This window comes from Drosophila teissieri, chromosome 2R (assembly GCF_016746235.2).
Source record: "Drosophila teissieri strain GT53w chromosome 2R, Prin_Dtei_1.1, whole genome shotgun sequence".
NCBI classification, from domain to species: domain Eukaryota; kingdom Metazoa; phylum Arthropoda; class Insecta; order Diptera; family Drosophilidae; genus Drosophila; species Drosophila teissieri.
In genome coordinates this window covers 14,588,322-14,606,535 of record NC_053030.1, presented here as the reverse complement: position 1 = coordinate 14,606,535, position 18,214 = coordinate 14,588,322, and the positions used below count along the sequence as shown (strand labels likewise).

General features: G+C 47.6%; 4 protein-coding genes across 5 annotated transcripts; 2 read left to right on the top strand and 2 right to left on the bottom strand.

The window, feature by feature from the left end:
- Window positions 1-529: 529 nt before the first annotated feature.
- LOC122613636 (zinc finger protein 454) lies at window positions 530-3,092 on the bottom strand. Its single transcript, XM_043787915.1, has 4 exons — window positions 2,953-3,092; window positions 1,499-2,852; window positions 1,046-1,436; window positions 530-982 (listed from the first exon to the last, which is right to left on the bottom strand). The coding sequence occupies exons 1-4, from the start codon at window positions 2,954-2,956 to the stop codon at window positions 776-778; spliced, it is 1,956 nt and encodes a 651-aa protein (XP_043643850.1). The 5' UTR covers window positions 2,957-3,092; the 3' UTR covers window positions 530-775.
- Window positions 3,093-3,378: 286 nt separating this feature from the next.
- Window positions 3,379-4,278, top strand: LOC122614394. Its single transcript, XM_043788962.1, has 3 exons — window positions 3,379-3,415; window positions 3,470-3,706; window positions 3,771-4,278. The coding sequence occupies exons 1-3, from the start codon at window positions 3,392-3,394 to the stop codon at window positions 4,179-4,181; spliced, it is 672 nt and encodes a 223-aa protein (XP_043644897.1). The 5' UTR covers window positions 3,379-3,391; the 3' UTR covers window positions 4,182-4,278.
- Window positions 4,279-4,611: 333 nt separating this feature from the next.
- Window positions 4,612-8,642, top strand: LOC122613362 (inhibitor of Bruton tyrosine kinase). Its single transcript, XM_043787503.1, has 8 exons — window positions 4,612-4,840; window positions 4,907-5,172; window positions 5,233-5,806; window positions 5,854-5,981; window positions 6,035-6,178; window positions 6,234-6,832; window positions 6,895-7,703; window positions 7,761-8,642. The coding sequence occupies exons 1-8, from the start codon at window positions 4,673-4,675 to the stop codon at window positions 8,640-8,642; spliced, it is 3,570 nt and encodes a 1,189-aa protein (XP_043643438.1). The 5' UTR covers window positions 4,612-4,672.
- A 453-nt stretch (window positions 8,643-9,095) lies between these two features.
- Window positions 9,096-16,362, bottom strand: LOC122613360 (NADPH oxidase 5). 2 transcript variants are annotated; one of them, XM_043787501.1, is made up of 14 exons: window positions 15,222-16,362; window positions 14,252-14,346; window positions 13,021-13,135; window positions 12,742-12,960; window positions 12,459-12,609; window positions 12,189-12,399; window positions 11,899-12,128; window positions 10,607-11,834; window positions 10,215-10,551; window positions 9,978-10,151; window positions 9,777-9,887; window positions 9,516-9,721; window positions 9,363-9,459; window positions 9,096-9,297 (listed from the first exon to the last, which is right to left on the bottom strand). In XM_043787501.1, exons 1-14 carry the CDS (start codon window positions 15,867-15,869, stop codon window positions 9,100-9,102), a joined length of 4,020 nt encoding a protein of 1,339 aa, XP_043643436.1. In that variant the 5' UTR covers window positions 15,870-16,362; the 3' UTR covers window positions 9,096-9,099. The 2 variants fall into 2 exon arrangements, with proteins under 2 accessions (XP_043643436.1, XP_043643437.1); XM_043787502.1 differs by lacking the exon at window positions 9,978-10,151.
- Window positions 16,363-18,214: the final 1,852 nt, after the last annotated feature.

The following is an 18,214-nucleotide window of genomic DNA, read 5'->3' as shown; positions in this document are numbered from 1 at the left end:
TCCGATGCTATGGTACGTTTCGAGTAAAGTCAAACTATTAACCAACGGAAGTATTGTATTTATAAATGTTGCCTAGATATCGAAAATCTATAAGCAAAAAATTTGCGCGCTGTTTGCATACACTAATCGCTGAGAAGATCCGCTCGAGCCTGTTTGTTTAACCCCCCGTGTGCGTTAACCCAATAAAAAAAAAACGAAAACCATCAGCAGCGATTGAGGGTCTACCACATGAGATATGAACAATAATATTCTATTCGTATGTAAAGTTTTTCAGTAATTCCTATTGCTAAATCGAGAATTGTTTACCGAGTTATGCGACACGTGAGAGAGATACAGTATCTATATATAAATATTTTAAAGTTATGCATACTATGTGTAAAAATGAAACGAATGAAACCATGTAAATGTCATTGCGTTATATAAGGTGCAATTAAGCCATCCTTGTAAATAATTATAAAGAAAGAAAGACATTCCCAACTTTGTTTTGTTATCAATTGTTTGGATTGGAGCCGAGTCCAGTTCGCATTTATTATTAAATACTTTCAGCTTAGGACTAAGGTACAAAACGCTCTTTGAATATCAACTTTCACAGATTTCCTTCGAAAGAGAGTGACTTAAACAATACGTTTATTCTATGTTTTATGGACAAATAATTAAAATGTGTGCGAATGTGTCATTAATTTATAATGATATTGGACAGTTTAAATTTAACTCGAGCTAATTCTGTGAAAGTGAGAAAAGGCGTTTGAATCTATTAAACAATTCTCTTTCGGTGCTAGATCTCCTGTTTCGGCTTGTTTTGCGTCGAGGCGTTACGCGAAATCTTCAGGATGTTGGGTGGCTTGGGCTGGTTTTTGTCTGCCTCGTATTGGGCGCGATGCAATCGCTGGCGATGCTTGTACATGTTGGCGGAGCAGAAGAATGTCATCGGGCAGTTGGGACAGGTGTAGAGTACTTCACCAGTATGTGTAGATGTGTGTTCCTACAAGCGGGTTTTAATAAAGTTAATCAATTTACTTCAACAGGTCATGGGATGCGAACTCACCTTGAGCTCCTGCGGCCGCTTAAAAGCCTTTTCGCACATGGTGCACTTGAACTTGCGCTCGCACTCGTGATTGTGGTAGATGTGACGCCTGAGAGCCCTGGCATTTGGGGACACCTTGGCGCATATGTGGCAGCGATGCTCGCCGGCACTTTCTACGTGGATGCTCTTCATGTGCTGCTTCAGGCCTGTCATGCCCTTTAGCCAAGCGCCGCATATCTGGCATTGCTGCAGCTCCGGCTCCGGACGTGGCTTATCTGAGTGCATCAGCTCCTGGTGCTTCTTTAGGATAATCTTGGTGCGCATCTGCTTGCCGCACTTGTCGCAGATAATGGTACTCTCTGGGTCGTGCATGGAGCTCATGTGGTTCTTAAGCTTGCGCTCGGTGAGGAATCTGTTGAGGAATAGGAAACAAATGTTAAGAAAGACGTATAGTCGCTTACAGGTGAAACCCACTTCTTATTGCACTCGGAACAGGTGAACTTGAACTCCGACTTGGGCACATGCTTGTTAAGCTTGTGATAGTCTATGGCCGTCTTGCTAAGGAAGGTCTTCGAGCACAGGTCGCAGCTAAAGGTTAGCTTGACGGCGGGATCCATGTGCACCTGTTGGTGCGACTCAAGATGTCGGGAATTTTGGAATGACTTCTCACAGACGCTGCACTTAAAGTGATCAGGATTCCAGTGGACGAGTACATGCTCGGCCAGCACTTTGCGCTGCGTAAACTTGCGACCACAGCACATCATGTAGCCGGGATCCACTTGATGGGTCAGTCGGTGATGACGCTGCATCTCGGTGAAGTTGTGCACCAGCAGATTGCAGATGGCACACGGCAGCACACTGGTAAAGAACTTGGCGATGATGACATCGTACTCCTCCTGCTGCTTCTTGCGCTGCTCCAGCAGCTCGCGGGACATGCGGACTTTCGGCTCCGCCGGTTTCGTCCGCTTCTTGTATTTCTTGGGACGCACTACTGTTCTTTTCGGCAGCACGGCAAACTCTTGCTTTCCATTGTCTAGCTCAAAGTCTGAGTCGGAGTCGAAGCCACCGCTGCCTCCGTCGTCCTCAGAGGAATCATCGCTGGGCACCAGGCATGAAAAGTCAGGGTCCGTCTCCTCATCTCCGAACTCGTCAAACTCTTCAGCCTTAAGGTCCAGTTGAATGTCTTCCTTAGGTTTTTGGGGAGGGGCAACGGTTGCGTCTGTTTTCCTTGGTCGCCCACGCCGCTTTCTGGGCGCAGGCTCTGCAGTCTCTTCTACTCCATCTTCTTCGTTATCCTTGTCTATAGAGGATCCTTCCTCTGCCTTCAAACGCTTTCTAAGGCGTCTGGCTGCGCCCTCAAGTTGGTCTTGGTTTTCTTGTGTGTTTGCCGAACTCTCCAAGATCTCGATGCGGGGAAGAGTATCTAGTTCATGCTCCTCAATCTTAACCTCTGGGTAGAAGAAGTTCCGTCCGCCAAGCTCTTGTGGTTCCGGCAACCGCTCGTCCTCCTGAGTTGGCAGTTTAAGAATCTCCGGGAAGGACGTAGGTTCCTGTGTTAGAGGATCATCCTCCATGAGCGCCACTTTTGTTTCCTGTAACGAACTCTGCGCTGCACTGACGAAGTCGTGCAAAGTGTGGAAGTCGGAGACGGTTTTCCAGCAGCGTCCGCATATCCTTTCGTCGCTTTCCTTGGAGATCTGGACGGGGAAGTGCTGGTTGACAATCCTAGTCACCTCCAGTTGAACGCCCCGCGCGGAGTGTACATCTATATAGTCCCCCATCATGGCCGGATACTCGCACATGCAGAGTAAGCAACACGGAGACGAATCTATTAAAGATATTAAACAAAAAATTAACCATTTAGGATCACCAGCTTGGGGGGGAACTTGGATGCGGTCCTGCCGATTCCTTCACTGCCGCAAGCTTACCCATTGCGATTTGTAGACTTTGTTACAGGTAATAAAAAGCCATCTAAGTGCTTGGACGTAAAATGCAGTTTTTATTTACTTTACTAATTTGTTTAAAGCCGCAGAGCAATCAAAACGCCAGCTGTTTTGCAGTTCACAATAGCAGAGCAAGCTGCGGGGGCTTACCAACACTTCCGATAACGATAGGCGATATCGTGTCAGGATTCGGTCACTCTAAGGTTTGTGCATTAAAAATTATTGTTATTATTTACAATTTCAAAGACAAATGAACAGTTAATGCAGTGAGATCGAGTTTTCTTAACATAATATCTCCAAAACATAGAATTCTTATTCGTTAACACATAACAAGGGGGAGAGAGAAAGTACATTCTGTGAAGTAACCGAATCGTCCATTTGTTTACGATTTACTTTCCTATTTGCAGAATATACCAACTCCAGCATGTCGGATTTGGAGAAAGATGTGGTAAGACTGTTATAAACCAAATGCACACAATTTCTAAGTGCTTAATATCCTTAGGGCTCCAATGAACCCAGGGAAACCATTTGGTACACCATTGGAGAGCTTGTGGAAATGGTCGTGTGTCCAGGTTGTGGAATATCTATGGTGTCATTCAAAAACCGCTTCGCCCACATCAAGAAGTGCTTTAGCATCAAGAGACGAGGTCCTTTGTACAGGATTCACGGATATGCGGAGTGCAAGTGCGGTTTCCTTATAGCGGACACGGAAAAAGCTCGAAAACTGCATTGTTGTTCGGTAAATAAGCACAGTACAATAGCCTTTCAAGTTATGAAGTATTAAAAAGTATCTGCTTATTTAGGGAAAACTTCGCCCCTGCAAGCCATTCATACGAGCTGAGCCAAAATCACCCGCGAAAGAACCCGCTGAAGAAGTTAATCCATCAAAAAGGGAACAGGCTTTGCAGCCGTTGATACGCAATTTTATAAGCCCCATCAAACAGCAGGAGTTTCCATGTCTGGACATTTCATATTCCAGTAAATCTAATCCTAAACCAACGTCGAGGCCACGGGTCCGTAACTTCGATAGGCCACCCAGAAGTCAAGCTCCAAAGGAAGTCTGTGTGTACTCCATAATTCGGAGGAATGGGACTATCTCAGTGACCGGAAGATCCATCGTGAGGTACCGGGGAGGCAATGAAAACCTTGCCATACTTAAAAGGCGTGAAGTTAGACTGCCTGCAAGAAGAAAAAATGAAAAACGTATAACATAATTATGTATAAGTAAACTAAGCTGTAGGTAAGTCTTTATTATTAAGAAAGTAAATATAGTATGTATTTAATAAGACTCAAGTAATTATATGTTTGTTATATTCTTTTGCCTTCATTAAACCTTACTGATTACAGTATTATCTTAATTGATATAAACAAATACAATTCATTTTTGTAAATCAAAAGTTGGTTTCGTATAAAACACCTGTTTATATTGCAACAGTGCTCAGTAATATGAACAAAAATGTGATTGCATTTTAGGGCAGTTTTTTAAATAATTACTTTGTTAAAGTAATATTGAAGTTAGGTAAAGAAAGCTTTATTCTACGAAGAGTCTAGTGCATTTTAAATTATGCGCCACATTACAGTTGCATTTTAATTAGTTGGGTTAGGTTGCAGTCACTCTTCACATCTGGTCACACTGCACTGCGAGCAAAACAAAATAATCCACGTAAAAAAGTTGATATCCCGGCGTTTATTTCTAAATTATCCGATGTCAGTCGCCAGGACCCAGGAATATGATTGCACCGTCAAGTGTAGACACCGCCAGCATGGAAACGCCATCACCGCCGCGCTGACAAAGCGTTCTATTGACCACCAGAAGCTAGCGGCTTTTATTTTCAAGACGTGCGGAAATTTCGCCAATATTTTAGACGATCTGGTGGGTGGTGAAATTGGACAAGACCTAGAAGGCAATTAATTTGTTATCTGCATCTCGAAATTCTAGGGCCGCTCGGCGGTGCACATGTCCGCCTCCACTGCCCGGTACGAGATTCTGGAGTGGCTGCTCAACCACGGAGCCTACATCAACGGTCAAGACTACGAATCGGGAAGTAGTCCATTACACAGAGCCCTCTACTACGGCTCTATAGACTGCGCCGTACTGCTGCTTCGTTACGGGGCAAGTTTGGAACTGCTGGACGAGGACACCAGGTGTCCACTGCAGGCCATCTGCCGGAAGTGCGATGACGATGATCTCGCCACGGATTCACAGTGAGTGGGAAAGCAGGAAACTTTTGATTTCAGCCACTTAACGTATGCATCTCCTCCTAGAAATGATGTCCTGGTGTGGGGCTCAAACAAAAACTACAACCTGGGCATTGGCAACGAGCAGAACACCAATACCCCGCAGGCGGTGGACTTCTTCCGCAAGTCCAACCTTTGGCTGGAACAGGTGGCCCTGGGTGCTTACCACAGTTTATTCTGCGACAAGAAGGGTCACCTGTATGCCGTGGGTCATGGAAAAGGCGGTCGCCTGGGCATCGGAGTGGAAAACAGTCTTCCTGCGCCCAAGAGGGTAAAGGTTTCGTCCAAACTGAGCGGCGACTCCATTCAGTGCATCAGCGTGTCCCGGCAGCACTCACTGGTGCTCACGCATCACTCGCTGGTTTTCGCCTGCGGCCTTAACACAGACCATCAATTGGGCGTGCGTGATGCCGCCGAACACCTCACGCAGTTCAAGGAAGTGGTCGCCTTGCGTGACAAAGGTGCCAGCGATCTGGTGCGCGTGATCGCCTGCGATCAGCACTCTATCGCCTACGGCAGCAGGTGTGTCTACGTTTGGGGGGCCAACCAGGGCCAGTTTGGCATCAGTGCCAACACGCCATCCATCATGGTGCCCACATTGGTGAGTTTTTAACATAGCTATACGTAGTTTCTAACGTTTTTTTGTAGATCAAGCTTCCAGCCAGGACTGCAATACGCTTTGTGGAGGCCAACAATGCAGCCACGGTAATTTACAACGAGGAAAAGGTCATTACGCTTTACTATGCAGACAAAACTAGATACATAAAGACACCCAAGTAAGTTTACTAAATTATACAAAATTATATCATCACAATTTGCTGCCCACCAGCTACGAAGATCTCAAGAGCATATCGGTAATGGGCGGCAACCTAAAGAACTCCACGAAGGGCTCCGCGGCAGCTCTCAAGCTACTCATGCTCACGGAAACCAATGTGGTGTATTTATGGTACGAGAATACTCAGCAATTTTACAGGTAAGCCATCCACATCAGTTAGATGATTTGTTTATGCTCATGTACTCTTTTGCAGATGTAATTTTTCACCCATTCGTCTGCCCCAGATTAAGAAAATTCTTTACAAGTGCAATCAGGTTATGGTGCTTTCCGAGGATGGCTGTGTTTATCGGGGAAAGTGCAATCAGATCGCCCTGCCAGCGTCAGCACTGCAGGATAAGCATCGGAGCACCCTGGACAACTGGCAGGACAACGATCAAAACAAAACGGAAATCTCCCGGGAACACGTTATCCGGATCGAGCTGCAGCGAATGCCGAACATCGATCGTGCGACGGACATATTTTGCGATGAGGGCTTCGCGTCTTTTGCCGTTCTGCAGGAGTCACACACCAAGTACTTTCGAAAGCCCACACTGCCACGCAAGGAGCACAGCTTCAAGAAGCTTTTACACGAGACTAGCGACTGTGATGTTGTTCACGACGTGGTATTCCATGTGGATGGAGAAAAGTTCGCAGCCCATAAATTCATCATTTTCAGTCGGGCGCCAGGTCTCAGAGACCTTATACGTAAATATCTGGACAAGGATATTTATTTAAATTTGGACAATTTGACGGGAAAGATGTTTGAATTGATATTGAATCACATCTACTCGAGCTACTGGCCAACGGAGGATGGTGAGAATAGAAAATTGTTAAAAAAAATTTAATTTAATTAAACTCATAAATATCTTCTTTAGATATTGACTGTATACAGCAAAGTCTGGGACCTGCGAATCCTCAACAACGAACTCGCACCTGCGAGATGTTCCTACCTCACCTGGAAAAGTTTCAACTAGTCGAGCTGGCCAAGTACGTACAGAGCTACGTGCGTGACCATCAATTTCCACTGCCCAATGCCCGAAAGCTTTTCAATCGCTTGCATCGCTCCGATCATCCAGAGTTGTACGATGTAAGGATTGTCTGCGAGGACGGAAAGGTACTAGAGGCTCATAAATGTATGCTAGTGGCGCGGTTGGAGTACTTTGAGATGATGTTCATGCACTCGTGGGCGGAACGCTCTTCTGTCACCATGGAAGGTGTACCCGCAGAGTATATGGAGCCGGTTCTCGATTACCTGTACAGTCTGGACAACGAGGCTTTTTGCAAGCAGGGTTATCTGGAGACGTTCCTCTACAATATGATAACCATTTGCGACCAGTACTTTATAGAGTCGTTGCAAAATGTGTGCGAGTCTCTAATCCTGGACAAAATCAGCATAAGAAAGTGCGGTGAAATGCTTGAGTTTGCAGCCATGTACAACTGCAAACTACTTCAAAAAGGGTGCATGGACTTCATTTGCCAAAACTTGGCCAGGGTGCTTTGCTATCGCAGTATTGAACAATGCGATGGGGAGACTCTGAAATGCCTGAATGAGCACTATCGAAAGATGTTCAAGAGGGTGTTCGACTATAGGCAAATAACTCCGTTCTCAGAGGCTATAGAGGATGAGCTGTTGCTCAGCTTAGTGGACGGGTGTGATGTGGACCTGGATTATAGAATGGATGCGGTTTGTGCCCAACCATCTATCTTTGAGCTCGGTATAAATATATTTTCTTTTTTTCAGGAATCTAAGCTTAAGCAAGCAGCCAAACACAAACAGAAGGATCTGCGCAAGCAAGATGCCCGGCATCAGTATGAACAGCAGGCCATATCAAGCATGATGAGATCTTTGAGCGTTAGCGAACAGACTCCAGGGGCAGAAGTGCCTTCTTCGCCCCAGGATAGCGCTCGCAGCGAGGCCAAAAACTGGTCTCGTGTGGTGGACAAAAAAGATCAAAAGCGAAAACTGGCCGAAACTGCATTAAAAGTGAACAACACACTCAAGCTAGAGGAGCCACCGACTCATGAACTGATACCCATTGAAAGGAAGCCCCTGAAGGAGCAAACACCTCCGCCACCATCACATGAAACCGAGCCCACTACACCATTAAGCAAGAGTTACAATCTCGATTTTAGCTCCTTGACTCCCCAGTCCCAAAAGCTTTCGCAGAAGCAACGGAAGCGTCTTTCCTCCGAATCCAAGAGTTGGCGGACTAATAACACACCTTTGGTGGAACAATCCTCCACTCCAGTGGCCGTTCCAAACGCCTGGGGAGTAACTACAACGCCATCGAGTTCATTCAATGACTCATTTACTTCGCCGTCCACTGGAAGCATCACGGATCCTACTTCATTTGCCAATATGATGAGGGGACATGCAACCTCTTCTACCACACCCACGGAGCACGGCCAGAGCTTCTCGCGCATCTTAGCGGATGAAAAAAGACAGAGGGAATCCTATGAGCGCATGCGAAACAAATCTTTGGTTCACACGCAGATTGAGGAGACGGCCATTGCAGAATTGAGGGAGTTCTACAACGTTGACAACATTGATGATGAGACTATAACTATAGCCCGAATGTCCAGGCCCAGTGATATCAACTTTAGCACATGGCTGAGGCAGTAAATTGGTACAGGTAGCTTAGTAGTATGGAGTGTTTGTCTATTCGTTTTTGTTTTTATTAGAGTGTCCGTACTGTTTGTGATTGTGAAGCGATTTACTGCGACCGGGGACATCAAATGTAGAACTCGGAGCCGCCTGCAAAGAAGCTCTTGCTATATATATTTAAAACCAAATGCAATAGGGAATTGGACGGCACATTGGGTAACAAACTTTATTGCATGAGCATATAGATTATACAGATAGATATAGATATTTACAAGCTGGGGGACACACTCAACAATGAGGCAACAAGACAAGTGACGAATAAATAGCCATCTAAGCTAAGCTAAACCGAACCGAACCCGAAATAAACCCGTTGCTTATGCAAATGAGAACACGATGAACGAAGGGGATTGACACAGAGCGTGAGGTGGAGATGAAACTGGACGAGAAGATGTGGGCGAGGGATGTGGCGGCTTGTTCAGAAGCACTCCTTACGAAAGGCGAATCCGTACTGGTCGCACTTGTATCTCAACGTTTTGGCCAACTGTGGTGGCCCGCAGTAGAAGACGGTCACCTTCCCCTTTTGCTGGGCCTGGAGCTGCTTGAACACCTTATCCCAGTTCGGTCTGCCGGCATTGGTGCGGGTTTTCAGACCCGTGATCAGATCTCGCTTGCCCTGGTGAGGAAATTTATGCAGAAGTTAGAATAGCACTGATATAGAGGCGTATGTTTTGGGGCTACCTTCTCGTGCAGTAAGTCCAAAGCTAGTTGGAGGCCCACTGCCTTCATGTCGGTTCTTTGCAGCGCACTTGTTATGTACATGTGCATGTCCAGGAATCTGTGATTAAACGAGTGACAAACTTCACACAATAGATACCTTCAGCTGACACTCACCGCTCCATGGCTCCGCCCAGCTCTGCCTGCTCGATCTCCAGCTGGGACAGCAGATTGACGAACCACTCGAAGGATCTTTGATCCCTGTTGATCCAGAAGAAGTCTACCTTGCGCAGATTCATCACAGACTTGGGTATTTCGCTGGCCCATTCGAACTGGCATCTCGGGCAACTGTGCCGTGCTTTCCAGTATCGATGCATGATGGACTATTTAGGATTACACATATAGATGCGTTCATGGACTACACAAGAACTAACGTACCTGCAGAATGGAGGCAAACGGTGTGACTCCAATGCCCGTGCCAATCAGCACCGCGTGCTGGGCGCCAAAGATGTGACTCGAGGGTGCTCCATATGGGCCATCGATGAATATCTAGGTGGAGAATCACAAAGTTAGCATTAGGATTAGGTTAGTGGGTTAGCCCTGGTTGGCTTTTGGTATGTGTGTTGGTGTAACCCGCACCTCCATGACTCCCGCATCAAGTGTCACTTTGCCACCGCTGTTAGTTGTGGAGCTACCAGTGGATCCCCCACCGCCTCCTCCGGATCTGTTATTTATGGAGGTGGACAGGGAGCGCAGGAAAGTGGGTCGTCGCAGAATAGATTTTCTGCTAGGCGATCCCGTCTGTGTCTGGTCCTTCGGTTGGAGGAATTAGTGGCTTAGAAGAGTTAGTTGGTAGGTCAGTCACCGAGTACTTACCTCCAACGGCTTGGAGGCCCCCTCGGCGGACAGACTCAGTCTGGCCACCTGCAACTTGTCCGCTGGATCCATCTTCGATCCCAGTTGACCCTGTTCGGCTCGGCTAGCTGGACTTGCCCCATTGGCTTCTCCGGCCGCCACCTGATGCTCCCGCTCCTCCATGCTGGGCGTCTTGAAGGCGATGATAGTGGGCTTGGTACGCATGTACCGGAAACTCTGCGCCAGCGACTTGTTTTGCGGACTGAGGTAGGCCAGTCCCACGCTGTTGTTCCTGGCGCGGCGCACCCGCTTCTCATCAAAGGCAGACTCGGATTCAGAGCGACCCAAAGCTCGCAGGCTGTGGATTAGGAGGTGAGTCTCGAAAAGGTATCCGATCTAAAGCTTATACTCACGCCTTGAGGCGACTCCGCTTTTTGCTCTTCACACTGATGTCCGGCAGAGATATGCTCTTCTCCAGCGGTCTCTGCTTCAAGTTGGAGTCCTCCCGCTCGCCATCGCCAATGAAAGCTCCATTCGGAATGCCCTTCTTGGGGTCCACTGTCTCCTTCCTGGAGAATGTCCGCTGCAGGCTCTTCTTGATGCTGCGTATGCGGTTTACTCCGGTGGCTGGAGGATCGGTAGGAGCTCCAGGCGCGGGCTTGCGGTTCTGGCGCGGTGGACGCACTGGCGGCACAGCCTGCACGCCCAAGTTCTTGGCCAGGAAATCTGTTTGCGGCGTAGCTGATCTTTCTCCGGCTATCGCAGGGTTACGGGCTTCGTTGAGAAGCATGAAACTGGGCGTGGGAATGGCGTGCATGTGCTGGGGAATATCCTGCGAGGAGCCACTTTGCTGCAGCTTTTGCTGCTCCCGCTCAAAGTAGCGGTACAGGCGATTGGTCCACTCGCCCACGGTGCGTATGTGTAACCACATGTAGTCCTCCTGCTCGGGCGCCGAACTAATGGTAAACGGATGCCACTCATAGTTGGCAATGGCCGGGATGTTCACGAAGACATAATCTCCGGGACGGAAGTTAAAGTGATGTGGTCGCTTGATCACCAGATGCACCACCTTGGAAGGCAGAAGCAGCCCAGAGCTTATGTACGTCTTACCGTGCTCTCCCCTCATCCAAATGAAGCGCAATGCCCTTTCCACGATGTAAACGAGTCCTGGCAGCAGGAACCACTTCCAGAAGTTGGGGCCATGGAAGAGGCACAGTATCCAGAAGGGCACATAAAGTAGATGGGTCCAATAGAAGACTTCGAAGCTGCCTTTCCGTCGCACAAAGGGCTGTGAGCACACGAACATCACCACCAGAATGGCCAGGAGAGCTATTCCCGTGGGATTGGCACATCCCGGTATCAGGCCAAACAGTCCAGGACGATCTGTAAGCAGCCATTCCCCTATGGTGTAATGACCCGCATTGATGTTTGGATCGTTGATCACGATGATGGAAAAGTTGAACAGATGCATTATCGTATGAACCAAGCTCAGTACGGAGATCGTGATGCCCGTGAGTTTGTGCAGATAGACGTGGTGATCCAGTGGCAGATACGAGGACAGCCCACGACCCCTGAGGTAAGTCAGCGAGTGTCGCAGCATGAGTACGAGGACCCAGGCACAGTTGAAGTTCAGGCATTGTCCTAAAAGTAAATTAGTCATTTTAGTCCTATCAAATAGTCATATAAGTTCCAGATCAGCACTCACCACAAGCTCTAGCTATGATGACGAAACCATTGCTAGCACGGTACTGGATAGCGCGGGATATGAACAGGCACAGATTGACGGTGATATAGAAGAAGAGGTAGGTGACGAACACCTGGTTGTTCTTCATGTAGGCCAGCGAGAACTGATGGGGCAGGGAGTTCCAGAAACCGCTCTTCGCCACTGCTCCCGTCTGCCGATCCTCTGCGATGGGCACCAACCAGCGATCGATTCTACAAAATGGAATTTAGTCAGTTAAAAGACGAAGTTACCATACTTCAGCCGGATCTCACGTTATGCTCAGGTTCTCCAGAAGGCCACCGTGCTTATGGAGCTGGTTCTTCAGTGCCTCGTACGTGATTTCACCGCTGTTGTGTGGATCAGCATCCTCGAACATGGCGCTGGTGAGATCCTCGATCTGGTCCTCGGAGAACTCCATTCCGTTCTCCTTGATGCAGTGCCGTATAACATCGTGCAGCTCCTTGTGCTGAATGAGCCCGTCACCTGGTAAGTTGAAGATGGATGGTTCAGTAGAGATTCTCTAGTTTATTCTGCAAACCCACCATCTATATCATAGACCTTGAACAGAAAGCGGATCTTGTCATCTGCCGACTGGCCAGAGAACTGGTGTATCGCATCAATAAACTCCTGCAGCGAAATGGATCCCGAGTTGTCCTTATCGAAGATTTGGAAAACGCGCTCTGTGAAGAAAGGCTAAATCGAAAGAAAGTGGCATAAGTATTATCAATAAGCAGAATGGCCCCATCACTAAACTATTAACATAGGTAAACATACTTTTACAAATTAAACTATTAATTAAACCCATGACTTGATTTGCCAACTCACATTCTTTGAGGTAACTATCTTCTGGAACTCCTCCCGCCGAATCTCCTGCTCGTTTCCCACGGTAGTACGGAAGAGCTGCTCCAGCCGGGCCAGCGAACTCTTGTCGAATCCGGTCCTTGGTCGGGAGTTGGTCAGATGGGAGATGAACTCCATCACCTGGTTGGTGGATACCAAGTTGCTTCCATCCACCTCAATCAGGCGGTATAGCTTGTCAAGGATCTAGTGCATGAATTTAGAAAAGGATCAAATTAAATTCCGGATATGATGGTCACCACTTACCCCTCTGGTGTGCCAGATGTCGCGGAAATTCTTGAAGGAAACCCTCTTATTCTCGCCGCAGATCACATAGGCCACCGATTCAATTTGCTCGGCAAAGTCCATCTGGCGATCGTCCCTGCAAGATCCATAAAATAGACCTCAATATAGGTAAATATACATTGGTACTCCCACATGTCTTGGCATTGCTACACAGAAAAACATTTACCCAGAATACAATATTCTGAAAATCCATAAAATATAATTTTGAAGTGAGTCATCTCACTGATTGGTTTTCAAGTGAATTAATGCTTTCATTGATAAGAAGAATATTTAACTGAGTTACGAAGTTGAATCAGTCATTGAGATATTATCGAAAATATTACTGAGCGAACTGGATTTCACATTAAATTGTTTTCGAATTCAATAGTCTCCTTCCACTGACACATATTTTCCACCTTTATCTTTACTGATTCCATTTGCTGATTTACATGTGTACTCCATCAGCACTTGGCAGGCGAATGCCAAATTACTTTGATTAGTGTTTGCGTTGAAAAAATTAATATATTTACAAAGCGCGATGATGTTATTCGCTTCGATGATGTCGTATTGGGCTTTTAATTGTTTCAAGCACTTGATAAAAATCCGTGTCAGCGGTATTATGCCGGTTTCATTATTTGCTGTGCACAAGATGCGACGACTCCCGATCCCGAACCCGATCCCCATCCCATCCCAGTCCCGATCCCTATCCCGCATCCCCAGATATCGCTGCTGCTCGCACTATATTTGTATTTGAATGACTTCATTACGACAGGCAGCCAGTGACAGTTTCTGGCTGCAGAGCAGTCCAGGTGCCCAGTTCCAATCCAGGTGCCCAGTTCCAACTTTAGAGGCTGTCGAGGCACGCGGACTATGTTAGCTGTTGTATATGTTAACACACGGCGCAGATAGCATCGCCATGGGCAACGGACATCGCCATCGTCTGGGAACGGAGCTGGCATCTGGCATCTGGGGGCTCTGATGTGGCATGGGGCTTCTGGTCGGCGCAGCTGGAATGGAATGCCTGGAGCACGCCAGCCAGGTGCGTGTGTGGATCCGAGTGGATCGGACTGGATAGTATGGCTCTTTTTTTTTTTGTTCCGAAGGCGAGCTAATTGTTTTGGCACCGTCGCAACAACATCAGCAACGATCTCAGAGGAGCAGGAGGATACCAAGAAACCAACTCCACCTCCGCCATCAACCAACCCACACTTACGTTAGCCGACCCTTGAGGTGCTCGATCCAGCGATCTTGCAGGAGATAGCCATTCCGCTCGAGATCAAACAGCTGGAAGAGCTTCTGCTGGAATTCCTGTAAGCAAGACCGAAAAACAAGTTGTAAACCGATGGATTTATGCGTCTCCCGTTTCTGGGCAAGTGTTAATTAATTTACGTTCACATTGTTTGGAGAAGCATTTGTTTATGCCCCGCAATCGAAGATTTATATACATATACACGGAGGGAGCACTGTGTTTACCCAGTACTGACCCACGTAATGAGCATAATTAAGAGTGTTCTGGTCCCACGATTGGGAATGGAAATCGAACTGTGCGATAGTGATGAAGACGAATGGCATAAATTAGCCGCTTATTAATATTTTAATGGCATTCGATCTCACGATCATGAGCGCGCCACAGCATTGTCTGCAAATCGAAGCGCAGCACACTGGGTCTTTTGCATTTGGTCACAGTTGGATGTTGGATGTGCGATCTCCCATCTCTCATCTCCCGGCGATGATGAAAAATGTGCATATTTAACGGATGAGCAATGACTGGTTAAACGGCTTTCGGGGAGCCCATAAAAACAAAATGCTCGTGGTCGAACCCGAAGCCGAAACAAAATAAACACCAGCCGCAAAAGCTGAGCCCATCAAGCAACCCAAAACGGGTTTTGCGATCGACCAGCGATCGGGTAAAGGACCACAGAATAAGTGGCACAAGGTCAGGCGCTCTGGAGCGCACTTTCTGAGACCCATATCCATTACCATTCCCATTCCCATCCATTTGATGATGTAATTTATTGCACACGCCAAGAAACTAAGTTGCCGTAAATGTTCCATCAACAGAACATAAATTTACAAGGGGTTTACCCCTCTGATAAAGGAAGCAGAAAGTGGCACAACAACTATAACTTTGAAAATTTTATACACTTCGATTTCAATTTAAGGACTCTGCCGGAAGGACTCACCTCGTCCAGGAAGAGCTTGCGGAAGGCCTCCCTGGTGTGTTTGCCCTCGCCCTCGTCGAAAAGTGCACTGCACTCGGATATGAGGAGCCAGCGCTGCTTCTCCCGGCGCGCCTCCAGCTCCATGGAGCTGCAGTTCTTATCTAAATTGAGGTTGTATCGTTCCATGTACAAATTTGATTGCCGCTGATTCGGATTCCCATTTCCATTTCCATTTGCACTGGCAATCGCTTCCTGCTTGCCAACGCTGGCAACTAGAATACTTGGCGAGCTGGCCACAATTGGGCCAGCATTTGCCGCCGGTTCATCAGCACTGCCATCCACTGCATCCAAATCGAGAACGGCCGCTTCGCTGGTATCTCGGGTAACAGCTCTTTCGCCATCTGGCTGCACTTCCTCCTCCGCCTTTTCCTCGGGGGAATCGCGTGCGCCATGCAATCGCTCCAGATACTGGGCGGCCTGCTGGAGCACGTGACTCACAACCGTGGGCGCTGGCTGCTGGATGGGTTGCTGGGCAGGAGTTTGCGACTGGGGCAGCTCATCCGAGAAGGACACTTTTTTGGGCGACCGCGAGGGCGTGGCGGGTATCTCCAGGGAACGACTGGACGAGACCGAACCGCGATGGTTGTTCGACTCCTGGTCCGTGTCCATGGTTTTTGAAGGGGAGCTAGTGCACTAGCCAAAGGGGAATCACCAGAATCACGTGACACTCACTTTAATACATGCCACTTTATAATACTACAGTGAACTCGCGTCGTAAGGACACAGCAGCAACACGTTTACACAGGAGCAACACCACGCTGAGATTTGGGTAAGTAGCAACTCCAACTTGGCACTCAAGTACTCCACATGCCAAAGGAGAGGGAACTATATGTTCTAGGTGTTATCCTCGCGTCGGGTTTTGTGAAGCAGCCGCAACAAGTGGCAGTATGAGAGTAATGCGACGTCGGAAATCAGTATTGCACTTCAATTTCCAGCTCACCACAAGCCAAAGGTGTGGGAGTGGCCACTTATGGGTGTTATCCTTGCGTCGGAGCTCAAAACACGGCAGCAACACGACGACGACAACGACGACGAAACGAGGCGACGCGACTCAGGTAAGAAGCAACACCAATCGGCGGCAGCGGCGAGCAGCAACTGAAAGCGAAAGCCAGGCAGGTGAGGTGAGGGCCTCGGATCCGATCGGATCGTAGCTCTATAGCTAGCATATGGCACGCTCTGGTCGGTGTTTTGGTATTGGTATTGGTATTGGTGAGCGGGACTGATCGCTCGGATCGGACTGAGCCGATCGGTGGAACGCTTTGGAAAACGCGTTTGCCCAATATCGGTTCAATATTTCAGGCTTCTGCCAGCCAGCGAGTTTTAGAATGGACATGCAATGTCCCAGCCGACACAGCAGTACGCACTGGTGTGTGCGAGTGTGTACGAGTATCTTTGCATCTGTATCTCCATCTCCGTACGGCTCATAAAATGGCTGCTCAGATAGATGATTGCCTCGCAAGTGTGTGAGTGTGCGCGATTGATATTCTAATTTGGTTTTTGCGACTCATACCGGGAGCTGTGTGTACTTAATCGATAAGGGCTGCAAATAATTCAGGTGTCGCGATCTCGACGTCTTCATTTTTTAATTTCAATGCCCGTGTTTCGTAACAATCAAACTTGTTTATGTGCCGCAGCTGTCGAACGTGTCTATTTCCGAATTCCCGCCCAGAGTGCACGGCACATATCGCCGCCTTTGTTACGAACTGCAATCGGAATTGGGGCTTAAGTTGGGCTTTGGGATTTGGCATTTCGCATTCGGCACTGCTATTGCTCATCACATAATGGGTCAATGGCAATGGGTCACGCCAGCCAGCTGGCCAGGAAGTGAGTTGTGATGGGGCCAACGTAGTCAGCCAGCCAGCTAGCCAGTCAGCCACTTGTGGCCAATTCAATCGAACTCGAGTGCTCTAAGCGGTCAATCCGGCCCAAGGTCGGGCCAACACTTCCCCACCCGCCGAATATCGAGTATCGGATACTTTCAACATCTTATTGTTATCGAGTCGTTGAACTACCACCCCTCCTACCGATTCCCCACCCACCATCCACCACTCCATCCCAAAATCGGCGATTGCAGCGCCTTGAACGCTCGTGAAGTTGAAGTTGGTGCTGAAGCTGTGAAGTCTCCGCCAAAGGGCAATAATATAGATACTTTGTAGAGCAACAGCTATGACTCGTGTCTTGTTTTCCTAAATGTTGCTACTTTGTTGCCACACCGAGAGAAAAGTTTAATGGCTTGAGAGATACTTCTATTTATTAAAACTTTTTGGGAAATATATCATATTAAAGCATGTGATCCATTTGAGTTATATTATTTACAAGCCTAATCATTTTGAAAATGTGGTAATACTGCAACATTACAGAATATAACTTTCTATAGCTACGCTATTATGTAGTTGTTTTAGTAGCGGAAAGCCATAACTTGACTTCACTTAATGGTTGCTGGCAGTTGGTAGCAGGTTTTGCGAAGTTCTCTGTGTTTTATTAGCTGTTTATTGAATGCTGTGGAAGCATCTTCAACAAAATTATAGCACAGCAATTGCCATAAATCATAAAACCCATAAAACTGATGACTAATTAGGCAATATATTTTTCTGCGTGCATTAAGCGGGTCGATCTGCTGATTAATGTTCGACAGCGGCCTTTGGCTTTTGTTTGCGGGTTAGTGCCCCACACTGAATCGAAGTGAGATACATATTTAGCATCGAATTCGGATACGGATTCGGATTGGGATTCAGATCGTTTCCGCCTCCGCTTCACACTCTGCTAATCCACGTCGTGCTGCATGTGTAAGCCCCATGTATGCGGTATCTGGAATCTGGTGTCTGTTGTCTGGTATCTGGCGAGTGCTATCTGGTATCTGAGATACTTAGTATCGCACATCCGCTGCGCTTAAGACGGCTTTGCTCACCTGTCCGCCAGGCTTTTATGGCCATTGTTAATTGCTGAAATTGGCA

Coding starts and splice junctions, on each gene's coding strand:
- LOC122613636 (XM_043787915.1), bottom strand. Junction 1,437..1,498: donor TGTTCCGAGTGCAATAAGAA/GTGGGTTTCACC, acceptor ATTCCTCAACAG/ATTCCTCACCGAGCGCAAGC. Junction 983..1,045: donor AGCGGCCGCAGGAGCTCAAG/GTGAGTTCGCAT, acceptor ACCCGCTTGTAG/GAACACACATCTACACATAC.
- LOC122614394 (XM_043788962.1), top strand. CDS start 3,392: ATGTCGGATTTGGAGAAAGATGTG. Junction 3,416..3,469: donor CGGATTTGGAGAAAGATGTG/GTAAGACTGTTA, acceptor TAATATCCTTAG/GGCTCCAATGAACCCAGGGA. Junction 3,707..3,770: donor GAAAACTGCATTGTTGTTCG/GTAAATAAGCAC, acceptor CTGCTTATTTAG/GGAAAACTTCGCCCCTGCAA.
- LOC122613362 (XM_043787503.1), top strand. CDS start 4,673: ATGTCAGTCGCCAGGACCCAGGAATATGATTGCACCGTCAAGTGTAGA. Junction 6,179..6,233: donor AATACTCAGCAATTTTACAG/GTAAGCCATCCA, acceptor ACTCTTTTGCAG/ATGTAATTTTTCACCCATTC. Junction 6,833..6,894: donor CTACTGGCCAACGGAGGATG/GTGAGAATAGAA, acceptor TATCTTCTTTAG/ATATTGACTGTATACAGCAA.
- LOC122613360 (XM_043787501.1), bottom strand. CDS start 15,869: ATGGACACGGACCAGGAGTCGAACAACCATCGCGGTTCGGTCTCGTCC. Junction 12,610..12,741: donor AGATAGTTACCTCAAAGAAT/GTGAGTTGGCAA, acceptor CTTTCGATTTAG/CCTTTCTTCACAGAGCGCGT. Junction 9,888..9,977: donor TTGATGCGGGAGTCATGGAG/GTGCGGGTTACA, acceptor TTCTCCACCTAG/ATATTCATCGATGGCCCATA.